This window comes from Falco cherrug, chromosome 12, assembly GCF_023634085.1.
Source record: "Falco cherrug isolate bFalChe1 chromosome 12, bFalChe1.pri, whole genome shotgun sequence".
In the NCBI taxonomy this organism is placed as follows: domain Eukaryota; kingdom Metazoa; phylum Chordata; class Aves; order Falconiformes; family Falconidae; genus Falco; species Falco cherrug.
In genome coordinates, this window is record NC_073708.1 from 14,830,571 (window position 1) to 14,843,556 (window position 12,986).

The 12,986-nt window shown below is 42.3% G+C and overlaps 1 protein-coding gene across 1 annotated transcript in view; it reads left to right on the forward strand.

Annotated features, from left to right (window-relative positions):
• Positions 1–337: 337 nt before the first annotated feature.
• The window catches only part of DPYD (dihydropyrimidine dehydrogenase), a 366,956-nt gene continuing 354,307 nt past the window's right edge, over positions 338–12,986 (forward strand). Inside the window, exon 1 of the mRNA XM_055724875.1 lies at positions 338–481. Within this exon, the coding sequence (XP_055580850.1) occupies positions 443–481 (39 nt within the window). The 5' untranslated portion in view covers positions 338–442. The remainder of the gene's footprint in view (positions 482–12,986) is intronic.

Consider the following 12,986-nt stretch of genomic DNA (forward strand, 5'->3'; position numbering starts at 1 on the left):
CGGCGAGGGAAGCAGGGCGCCGGGCCCCCGCCCTTCGGCAGCGGCAGTGCCACGGCGGCGCCGTGCTCGGCCTGCAGCCGAGGGGCCGTTTCCCGGCGGGGGATGGGGTCCGTGACCCCTGCGGAGGGCTGCTGCCGTGCCGCCTCCTCGCCCCTCGGTGGCCGCCGACGCCCGCCGCGGCCCCGAGGTAAGGCGGCGCGATCCGTGACCGCGACGAGGTGCTGGGCCGCGAGCGCTGCCGCCCAGCGGGAACGCCCGCCCCTGGCCCGGCGTGGCTCTGCCCGGCGGGGCGGCCTCGGCTCCGGCCCCGGGCCGGCGCGGGGGGCGCCCGCCCACTTGGGCGTTGCTGTCCGGGCTGGCGGCTCCGCCTCCTCCCGCGCTCCGCTCCGCTCCACTCCGGGACTGCGGGGAGCCGGGGGAAGGCGGTGGCGGTGCGGACAGCATGGCTCGTGTGCTGAGCCGGGACCCGGTGGACATTGAGGTACCCACTCGCCCTGCCGGGACGTGCGGCTGTCGCTAGCGGGGAGGGGGCTCTGCCCGGCGGCGGCGCCCGGCCGGGAGCGCCCGGCAAAGTTTGGCTGCCTTAGGAAGTGCCTCGCCGCTGTTGCCGCTGCCTGCCGGCGGCGTCCGGGGCCTCGCTCCGCTGCGCTTCCCGGCCGCGGGCAGCCCCGGTGGGGCCGGGCAGAGCCAGCCCTGGCCCCGGGAGCTGACCTGCCGCCCGGGCAGCCGCTGCCCTTGTCGGGGGTGGCCGCCGGGGCAGCGGCGGCGGCCTGAGGCACTGCTCCGGCTCCCGCCCCGCGTCCCCGTCCCTCGCCCCGGCGAGCGGGGCCGCCGCACCGCCGTGGGTGTGCGGGGGTGTGAGGGAGGCGGCGCCGGCGCCTCCCCTTCTCGCCGCCTCCTGTCACTCCCTGCCGGCGAAGTCCAGGGATGGGACCCGGCGAGCCCGGTCCCCCGCGGTGAGGTCCGCCCCTCCCGGCTCCGGCAGGGTTCCAGCGGGGCAGGGCTGCTCGGGGGCCGTGGCCTGCGGGGGCCCTGGGCGGCCTCGCGGGCCTCAGGCTGCCTCCTGCAGCGCCCCCGGTCTCAGCCCCGGCGGCCCGCCGCTGCCCGTGGGCCCGCACAGTCCCACCGCGGGCCAAGCTGGGTTGACCTGCCGCACCGTGTGTCTTGGGGGTAAAACAGTTGTATGGAATGCTGAGCAGGATGGCAGGAGTAGCACCCTTATTTCAAGTGGCTTCCAGTACCTGTGGCACTCGGTGTTCCTGCATGATGCTCCTTGCCGCAGGTGGGTCTGGGAGCTCAGAAGCTGTAGGACATGGCCTGGTGCGAGGCCGAGGTGTGGTAGAGCGGGGCCAAGGCTAGTGCGGTGTGATGTGGTGAGCTCCTGGTGATGGTAGCCGAGTTGCATGATTGGGTCTGAAGGTAGCTTCTCCCACACTTCACAGGACCTTGTACGTGGCTGTAAGCTTCAACTCTTGGAGAGTCTAGCAAAAACAGAGTGATGATAAACCAGCCTGTAGTTTGGTAGTCTTGTTCCAGCCTGACGTGACTTCTTGCTACGGTGTACCTTGAAGTTTAAAATATTAGGTTTAGGGTGGACTATTGCAGCTCGTTGAAGGCCCAGTTATAATATGCAAACGTGCGTGGAAGCTGCTTGGATACACCTTTAGGTCAGTTGTGACCGAGTTTTGTCATCAGTGCTCATCTTGAGGTTTTGTGTCTAGTCCCTTTCCGAACTGAGCTGCTGCTCAAACCATGACTGGAAACCAGAAGTGCTCTTTTAGATACTCTGATAGACCTGCAACATGGAATGGACAGGAAGAATGGTCTATTGTAGAGGTCTTCCTGGCAGTTAGGGAGGCACAACGGTATAAAATCGGTGCTTGCCTGTCTTTTTCCAGCTCAGTGTTTCCAGAGCAGCCAATCTGGGGTTTTTCTTCAAGTGGTGAAGTTTATTTTTCTATTATAAAAGTTTGATTTTGGCAGTACAAGTTTTTGAGTACTTTCCTCAAATTCTTAATGCGAAATATTTCTGGGATTACATTGTTTTGCATTTCTAGATATGTATGACTGATTCAATGGACAGTATATCATTGTAGGATCATGTGCTGGTAATAGTATGGAGTACTGCGTGATTTAGAAGATTAACTGATGGATTTTGAAATAGACTAATGTTTGCTTTACTCTCAGGCTGAAACCAGAAAGTTTGGTCAGTATCTTCCTGTGTTTTTGTTTTCAGCACTCATTGAAATTAGCGAGGAAATCAAGGCTGTCTACCTCTAACCAAATGTATTGTCCTTTCCCCATCTGTTTGAATAAATTTAGTCACTGTATGATTTGTCTCCCAGATGAATATATCAATAATTACTGATAGTCTAATTGCAGCACTTCGGGTTTTTTCTTTTTCTTCTTTTTTTTTTAATATATATATATATATTTTGCTTCTGGAGGGAAAAAAGTCGTGTATTTTCAATAAAAATGTATTTTATCTTTTTCTTTGAAGTAGGGAAAGTGCATATTAGCGAAGCCTACATCATTGTAGATAAATATTCTCAGAAATTTGGTTGCTGAGTGGAGAGATCTATCAACATGAACACTGGCTACAAAACTTGAATGTTTTGATCACTTTCTTTGTTAAAGTATAGAAACTGAGTGAATGATTTCATGAAACTTATCTCAGTGGTTACCATCTCAAACATAGTTCATATAATTAAAATATTAAATATGACCTTTGGAGTCTCGGTACTACTTTATCATTTACTTAGATAGTTAAGGCTGGATAAAAAGACTTGATGTTATTGGTTAAAGAGGAGCCAAGAATCTGTGCCAGAAGTAGCTAAAATCACAAGTCAGTTCCCAAAGTTATTTAAAAAATAGAAAAATTCCAGTAAGCTGTCCCTGAGGAATCTCATCTCCCTTGGTTGGCTTAGCCAGCAGCTTCAGCTCCTGAGCAAATCTTTCAGCCCAACTCATGAAAATGAAGAAATCGCATAGGTAATCTTGTTCTAAAAGTTAGCTTTCCAAATTGTGGAAGACTAGTACTGTTGTGATTAAAGTGTAGGGCCTTCTCCAAAAAATGTCAGTGTTACAAACCCCAACAAACAGATGCAAAAAACCCAACAACAATCCCTCTCTCCCAAAACCAAAACAAACCCCCAAACTACTGCCAACCCCACAAAACGAAAGCACTGCCTTTTTTTGAATCTGGTCAACTCTATCAAAATGTGCTGAGAACACTCCATTGGTGCAGAAAATCTAAACAAAAGGCTTCCAGAATTGCTGTAGGTGAAAATACCTACCTTGGATGTATGGTGCAAGGACTTCTCTTGGCTTTTTATTTATTGCTTCTCTGTTCTTCTCTTTATAAGAAATTTTGAAATCTAAGGTATGAGGGCAGCATTCCCTTTCTAACTTGTAACATGAAACTGTGTTACATGTACATTAAAATTCCAGATAGTGTTTACAGGCTTCATACAGACCTTTAACAATGATACTCTGGGAAATAAAGTCTTCCCTTTTTTTGCCTTCCCCCTTCTATTTTTTTAGCTGATTCTTTACTATTATTGTGTGTAAACCATATATAATTCTATCTATTGGAAACCTCAGGGTTCTTTAAAGAATGAAAGTTGTCAGATCAAGTACTCAGAAATTAATGAATGACAAAACTGTGAAGTCCTGAGCAGAATCTTAACTTAGTTTCTTGAGTTCATGCAGAATCACGTAACCTTGAATGACATTATTTAATACTGTTCTTCTCTGTGTACTATGTTTTCCTGATTGCATTCCAGCCTTTCTCTGCAGTCCTTCTAGTTATCTCATTCAGTCATGTTTGAGTGGTGGATACTTTCTAGCTCTTTGCCATCCAGTCTGCAGGTAGTGGGAGTAGGTCTCCCAGCCTTCCTTGGTAGGGACTTCTCAGCAGAGCAGAGATGCTTTGCCACACGGTTGTCTCCAACCTGAAACATCGTTAGGAAATTAACACACACACCCCCCCAACTTAGAATGAAACAGCGTTATCATTCTTACAGTAGATGGAGAGTATATTGGCATTTCACAGATCAAACTTTCCTTCTGACTCATCTATTTCCAATGTTTAAAGGGGAGCTGGGTGTTGATGAATGGGTAATTCCTTGCTGGGCCAGCAGCTGGGTACCTAGCATGTTGTCACAGCTGTTTTCAGATGTTAGCACTGATGCCTGACTTACAAGAATGAAAGGAAAGGTGTAAGGGGCTAGAGCTGTGTTCTGAAACAGCAATCTGGGAATTGCCTGAGAATTACCAGGGTAAATTTGAGGCACTTTCATATAAAATACCATGAACATCATCACTGTAACTGTGTCAAGCTTTCTCTTCGTTTAGCTTTAGAAAGTATAGATGGCTCTTAAATCACATTTTCTTGCTTGAAAAGTTGCTATAAAATTCATCCATATAGCTTTATTTGGTGTTTACTTTAGAAAGCTAACATTTGTTGTGCTTCTCATGCATTGTACTCTTATTTCTGTGGTGGTGCAATACATAGGTATAAATAAGTTCCTATTGCCCGTTGTGGACAAAAGCTCTACAAAATATGTGAACTTCAGGGTGACGAGGAATGTTTAAGGGCCAGACTGTGTCCATTGGGTGCTGACCTTAGTGAGGACACAGGAGGCTCCGCGAGTTCGTCATGGCATAATAGGCATGTGTGTGTTGGTTTCGAGTTTTTTCAGCAGCAAGATGTACGCTGCTCTCTGAAGGCTGCTAATGAAGGTGGAATGAGGTTATAGCCTGGCTGAGCAGCTCATCAAGGGTACAGATCGCACACCTGAACTCAAGGGCTGCAGCTGGTTCCTGGGTTGGGTAGGTGGGGGAACAGGACTTCTTGTAACATGCTTCTTGCCGCATGTAACGGCTACCTGGGAAGTGTCCCTAAGCCTCAAGGAAGCTTTATGGTACAGCCTGCAGTTTCCATACCACTCAAAGTAGCAGATTTGCTAGCAGTGATGGTTCTTCATTTCCTGGGATATGTACTTAGCGGGTGCTACAAAACATGGGCTATGACAGCAAGGTGAGCAAACTTCACTTGAGAGGCTTATTCTTCTCCCAATACAAATGCACAACAGTGGAGGACTGCAGGTAGTTATGTCTGAGAGCTAAGTTTAGTGTCTTCTAAAGGGGGAAGCAGGGCAAGGATTGAAAAACAAAGAATACTGTAAAAGCATGGGAAACCTCCAGCAAGATAGCAGGAAATCCTACTATCAGCATGGCTCACAAAACTGTCAAGCAAAGGTTATGTGAATAAATAGCTGAAGCTAGCTTTCTTTGATCTAGGCTAAACTTTTATTTTAAAAAGTCCCAATTATAACAGTGTCTCTCTGTTGTAGATACCTGCTAGTTGTTTGAAGTTCCATAACAGAGCTTTAATACATAGAATTTTTTTTAAGTTATTGCTTTATAGCTTGCCGTGATGATCAGATGGCTGTTCCAAATTGATGGCTGTGTCTTCCTAGGGTCATTTAATGAGCAATCAGTGAGGAAACAAAAATTCCTGTTTTAGCTATTTTTGTTTAATGAATTTCTCAAGCTCTTTTCAATGTTTTAGTGGATTTGTTGTAGTAAACTCTTAGCCGAGTGGAACAGCAATTATAGGATGATTACTAAGACCTCATGGAAGATTACAGACCACAATTATCATGTCTATCTTGGAGAATTGAACAATATGATTTACTCATCAGTTTAAAACCTGGTCTGGCAAGTAGGAAGGAAAGTCTTCAGTATGAAACATTTCATCTTTTCATGTTCTACATGCAAACCCTGTTGATGCTCAAAGAGTTATGTATGATCTTGCCTCCAGTGCTGATAGTCTGGTAAATTGTAGCACTGAAATTCAGTCCTCCAAAATAATGATACTGGGAAAAATGAAAAACTGACTCGTGCTTTTCATTTTCCTTTGACTTTTGAGTTTTAATGTTACTCATGAATTCAACTTCAAATTTTTTCTACAGTTTTAAAATTTTACTGTTTTTGTAAGAAGGTCTTTAAAATAAGACCTGCTACTCCCACCTTTTCTTATGGCTGGGACTTAAGAGTTGCCATTGCAATTACCGACTCTGAAAACAAGAAGGAACTGAAATTAATTTTCCTTGTTGTTATGGATTTCATAAATGGAAATGTTGTAAATGGATTTCATGATCATTTTATATTTTAGATTGGACTTGAATTTTATTCTTTCCTCTGCTGAGTGTTACATCTTTTAAGAAAGTAAAATTACACGTTGATATAGGAAGCTGAGAGATCTGTAAGGCAGGTTTTTGCCCATCAGATGTGACGAGTGCAGTGGTGCAGGGCAGTCTTTTGAGAGGCATTTGAAGAGTGTGGTTTTAGCAGCAGGGCAGAATTTGCAGTTTTCAGTGCAGCTGAGTGAGGTGTGGCTGTGGCTGTATCTGATGAACTGGGATTTGCTTGGACCCAAGGTTGCACGGCTGTCTGTCCCAGCCAGGCTACATGCACGATGCAGTTTGAGCTACCCAAAGGCATGTGCTCCTGCTTTTCAAATGGACGTTTTTAAAAAATCTGCTGTCCATCCTATCCTATGCCATTTTGCCAGTTTTAGTAAAATGACCCAGGGAACACAGATGTAGCTGGCTCTGAGTTGGGAACACACTTCTACTTAAAATGTTGAGAAAAGCTGAAATTCCTGGTGGGTGCAGACAAGCTGGATTGAACGTGTCCTGTTTGTTCTGGCTACGCTAACCCTTTGACAGCACAGAGTTCAAATCAAAAACTGCTTTCTCTCCCTCCCTGGTTGCCAGGCAACCTCCCTCCTCTTATTAGCATATGATTTCTATTCCTTTTTTTATTTCATCAGTACAATGCTGATGTACACACTCTGCTCCTTGCTCTGTGACGTTGCCTTTGAGAAGAGCAGGATTTGTGCCTTTATTTGAGACTTCGGCAAGTATGTGATTTGGCAAAGAAATCAAACATTTAGGATTAGGAAAACCTTGGTCATAAATGTCTTATCAGAAGCTCAGAGGGTGACATTTGTGTGGGCATCTTATCCAAAATCTTTTCTTTTTCATTTGCTGTCATTTGTATACTAAGGGCAGAATTCTTCTCAATGATCAACACAGCAAAAATCTCTGACATCTTTACATGTGCAGAGCATCAGTTTCTGAAATGTGCCAACAGAGATCGGCTACACAGAACTTGGTGGACATTTTGTCATCTTGGTCTATGCAGTTTAAATGCAATGCCATAATTCAAAATGTAAATATAAAAAAATCAGATATATCCAGGTCAAATTGGGACAGATAAATTTTAGTAGAATCACCATAGTCAGCCTAGATTGACACGAAGAGGATCCAGTTTTCCTTGCAAGTAGGAAGAATGCAAGAATCTATTCACGAAGCAATTCTGATAAGTACTCTGTCCTCAAGACAGCTCAGAAATCATTGTGTAACCTTCCCTAACAGCCTTACAACAGAAGAGGGGTTTATTCCCCTTGGAAATGCATCACCTAGATGACTAGCATGTCTGTATCAAACCCATAAGTATGTTTGTGAAAGCTTAGGATAAATGGAGGTCCCACTTTAAAGAGTGGTAGGTCTTAGTCAAAGCCATGAGATGTTTTGGTTCCCTAGGATGTCAGTGTGTTAGCGTGCATTGTGAGTGATGGGGGGTGATTTACTCTGTCCGGTAAGACTGTCAGCCTTAGATGGCCAGTGCTTGGGTCACGTTGCTCAGGCTGGAGAGGGGGAGAAATACACCCTTACCTTTGATGTGTAGTCTCAGAACAAACAAAATAACCCACTTTTCAACATCCATGTTTTCTTATGCTGTGGACTGAGTTGGGCAATTTCAGTTCTGCCCTCTGTCAAAATGCTTAGACCTTATGAAACATCTGGTCTCTTACTGTGGTCAGAGATGCGTCACAAAGCAAATGTGGAATTTTAAGTGTTGTTAGGTCTTACAGAGACTTCACCATTTGAAATTAGGGTTGAAATTTACATTTGAAATTTACAGCCCACCTGTAAAAGTATTTTGTTTTTAATAATGCTTCCAGTATTTATACATATAGTTTCAGAAACCTTTATTAATATCATAAATGTTAATATATGTGGTGCTGGTACTTTATTTGTAAATTTAAAGTGATAAACACAATGAAGTCCTTGAAATGCCAAACCTTTCATCTTTGCTTAAGCCAAGGTTCAGTTTTATTTTCAGTGTGACATTTGCTGCCTGAAGTGTTACAAGTGACTTGACCTTAAAATTACGTTTATTTTGGTTCATTGAAATGGTTGGCCTTTCCAGTTCAACTTGACACCAACAGTGCAAATGGGAGAAGGCAGACATGCTTGCCTGTGACTTCATTTGAAAGCTAATTAAAAAAATATCTAGGTGATGAATCTAAATATTTCCATTTAGATGGGATGGTAGTCATCAGTTAAAGGCAATCATGGTGCATTCTGACATTTTAATTTCAGGTTCAAAAACAATTATATATGTAATTAAAGACAGAAGTGTCCAGGCAGCCAAACTGTCTGATTTAGACATCTTGCCAGTGTATGCCATTGTTTTAATAGATGTACCTGTGCATACCACTTTGAGAATGTAGAAATGAGGTGGAAAAATTGTAAGATGCTTTGAAAGTTTGATATTAGTTAATATCTTCCTAGTGATGCACTTCTTTCAAGTATTAGTCATAAGTGCAGTGCCATTAGGTTTATATTTATTACTGAGTTTGGACTGTGTGCTATTTTCAGATAGGTTGTTGTGGTACCTACTTTATTTATTAATAGATTTTTGCATGCTTTCCTTGGTTCTTTGTTGTGATTTGTTTTAGCTGTGCTCTGAGAAGCCTTATTTAAATCAAAACAACTTCTGTTGGAATGAACTGTTGTGGCCAGGGTTTTCTTGGTCGACAAAACGTTGGACCAACTTGGAGAGAATGAAGCAGGCTGCTGAGTAGGAGGTGCATCACTGAAAATTGGGCTAATGTTTATTAAGATGGGGATCTGTGGTTGTGCTGTATGGTCTGCACTGAGCTCACTACCCTGCCTTGAGAGAGGTCCTCATGCTGCCCAATTGTATTTCTGTTAGTTGATTAAGGAATTATAATATTGTGCTCTGAAGGGAGCCCTTTTTATTCTTGAGATGAAAGAACAGAGGCAGGACATGTCCTTCTGGGTGATGAGGAACAGACTGATAAATATGTGGAGGGAGCCAGAGGAAAGGAGAAATAAAATAGATGTTGCAAGCAAGCTGTTGCTGAATTTAACAATCACAGCATTTTCCTTTACAGCCACTGCACTGTTTAGCATCTATACTAGCATCTAGCTCATTATAAAATGCTTGTTTTTGCTTTGATTGTGAAGGGCATTCTATGAAACCCAATTCTATTCTGCTCTTAACAATAAGCTGACTACCCTGCCATCCGGGCATGTCTAGCATCCATGCAAAACTCCAGAATGCATGTGTGAAAGTAGGTAGAAGTGTTAGAATAGGTTATTAAAAATGTAGACCCATAATGTGAGTAAAGAAGATTGGAAGTATAAAAAGAGGTTTTACACCTGGAAGTTATTATAGTTATTTAGATTGAGTGAGAATAATAACCAATTGTTTTCTAAGATGTATGACACATTTATGAAAAACCTTGAAGGATAAATGGATCTTTTTAGTATGCTACTTCCACAAAGGACTCTATGAATAAAATAATAGTGAGAGAACTCTCAGTGGATGCTGAATACTGCTAATTGATGAAATTATTACTTATTACACTGCAACTGAACTCTGCTTAGAAACACTATTTTCAGTATGATTTTTTGAAAATGACAGCTGAAATGTAAGAGGCTTTGTATTGAAAGTGAATAGTGATAATTTCTTGATATCTTTGAAATGAAGCATATTTCGTTGACAGTTAAAACTGAGAAGTGATTTTTTTTTTTTGTTTTTTTAAGTGCTTAGATCATGGAATATTGCTATGGAAATAAAAGGAACTTTTCTGAAATCAATAAAGTAGACGATGTGGATTTATGAGGCATTTTAAAAATAATTTTAAGTGTTCTTTATAGTAAAGCAGTCAATTATTTGTGTCAGCAGTTTTCATATTATGTCACATGTTAAGGTTAAAAAGGAGGTTTGTGAGATTGGGTGTAATCATTGCATTTAGGAAAACTCTTAATTGTAAATTGAATCAGTATTGAAGAAGTACTCCATGTCTTACTGCTCAGAGCGAAAACAGGAATGGGTACCAGATTTGGCTTTGATTTAGTACTGATGAAATTAAAGCCTGCTGTCCCTCTTGGTGTACCATTTTAGGTCTATGTACTAGCTCTTAAGGAACATTATCGATAATTGGTGTGAGGATCTGTGTGCAGAGTATCATGTGTGATGTAATATTTTGGAATATAACTACAGGTGAATGCAAGATCTGATTTCAGCCTTAATAAATTTGTTCATCAGTGCTAGAGGTGTACCTCCCTCCCTGTTAATCTTGGCAGTCTTCAGCGTCTGAGGGATGAAGTAAGCTTGTGCAAATCCACTCACATACTTACTTATGTGTGGTCGCGTGGACATGCTAGTGGCAGGAACATGAGATGGGAGATTAGAGGTGGTTCCCAGACTTATTCTGCTTCCATTTTAAAGCTGTGCTTAATATTGACCTTTTTTCAGTACCAATTGAAAATGCAAAATTTAGCTCTTCAAAACAGATGGAAGCAAGAGAGTGACAAAAGAGTTGGGAGGAAAAAAATAATCAAACAAGATAACCATAACAGAAGCTATTCTAGAACGCTGGTGATAAAGTTCAGAAATGAAATTAATACAGAACAGAAAAAATGAAAATATTATCGCTTCTCAAAAAAACTACTGTCTGAGTAATATGTCAGCAGTAACCAATACTGTTGATGCTGAGGGACCAGTTCCTCTTTGTTAGGGTATAATAAGAAATAGTTTTCAGAAGATTGTAGAGTATTTGTTCTTAAGTAAAGCAGAGTAGCTTGCATGCTGCCAAACCTTAGCACCAGGTGAGGAGATAAGACTGATTGATTTAGGAGCCCCAGGAAGTATTTAGCACAAAAGCAAAGTTAGTTCATTTTTAACTCCCAGCATAGTGTTCTCTGTGCACTTAATTAATGAGCCTTTAATGAAAAAGTTAAAAGCAGTCTGGAGAGTTGGGTGAAAACTCTTCTGGTGTAGGAACAGTGTTTTTGTCATATTTTCTCTCTGATTTCGTTTTGTAATCTTAGCTGAACATCTGATCAGCTCAGCTTCATTCAGGTTTGCCTTCCACCCAGGTCAGTGGAAGGCAGGAATGTGGGGATGGAGGTCCTGTCATTCCAGGGTGACTCCATGCACAAGTGACTGCTCTTGTCATTTCCTGTGACTCTTCCCCCCTTTTCCAGGCTGTTTCAAATGGAAGCTAGGAAACTCATTTATTTGAGTATAGTTAAGTGTTTAAACTCAGGTAGAGTTTCAGGCTGAGAACCTTCATCCTAGAGGAATGCTTGTGCAAAGGCTGTCAGTTGGTGTGTAAGTCCAGGACAGTGAGAGAGAACAACTGTTGTGGTTGTGTACTTCTTAACGATTCAGTGTTTTGTCACACCCAGCTGGGGTGTCCTGCTTGGCATGTTGGCAGCTGTGAATCCCTTTGTCAGTTGTTGTAAGAGGAAGCTGAATTGGGCATGTAACTTCCACTTCTGGAGTGAGTCACCTGCCTCACTTAAATAACTTACCTGGTGTCTGAATGTAGCCATTTGCTCAGGAAAAGTGAGTGAATAATAGTTGAAAGAAGAGCTGACCCGAGGTCAAGCTGAAGGAACCAAATCCACATTGAATTGTTGGTTCTTCTGGCGTGTTTCTGAAGCTATCAGGTGGAGGAGAACAGGAAGATGGCTAAAGCACTTATACAACACTTACCTGGGTACTCTTCCTTTGCATTATTTCTAGTGTACTAAATAGTGTCACTTCTGTTAAAGCTGTTCCTGTTACTCTGCAGTATTTGTTCCTGCTCATACCAAATCAGAAACCAAGGGATGCTGAGTTGAAACAAGTGTTTGTTAATATTTCCATTCTAATGGAATCACAGCTTTGTGGTCTTGTGTCTTGTAGTCTAGGAAAGAGCTGTGTTCCGTCAGCAAGATGGGAATTTTGTTTTTGCAAAAGTCCAATACTTAAATTTTTCTGCAGCTTGTAATCCAAGGTTTTAGAATCATTACAGTATGTTTATAGGAGAAATACTTAACTATATTTTTAGAAAACCTTACAAATGATAAAAATAATGATTCTTCTCTGTTCAAAGGTCTCATAGCAGAAATGCAATTTGGCTTAATAAGTAAAAGAGTTGGAAAATAATACCACTGCATACAACACCCTTTATAAAGTATTTTAAAAACAAGTTTTCTGTATAAGCATGTGACAAAGTATGATAGATCAGAATCCAAACGTTTGCTGGCATGTTTTTAGATTGGGCAACTTAATCTGTTTATCCTATTTTTTTAAGAGCATCACCTCTGCCTCCAGCCCACACATTCAGCAGTGTTTAATGTCAATAACATTTAACAATCAAAACTGTTGAATAAGGACAAAGAACTCCAAGGAATTGCTTTGTATTCCCCGTAATCGATGTATGTTCCGTTGTCATCTATAACATGTGGTATTACATATTTACGGAATGTCATGTTCCTTTGCTTAAAGGTGTCAACATAGGATCACTGTGTGCTGCAAAAGAAGGCAATGACATGTTAAAAGGAAAAGGAAAAATCTGCAAGTTTCCTCTTGCCTTACTTGCATTGGCTGTCAAATTTTCTTGCTTGAAAATAGGCTGTGGTAGTTTTTCAACTATCAAACTTTTAATATTTTCATATGAGACTTCACATATCAAACCCTTACTGTTTATAGCGTACCATTAACAAATCCTTCACATTTCTATTTTCTTTCTACATGCTGTTCACCCCCCCCCCCCCTTTTTTTTTATTAGGATGCTCTGATGTATACGCAAAGTTACTAGAAAA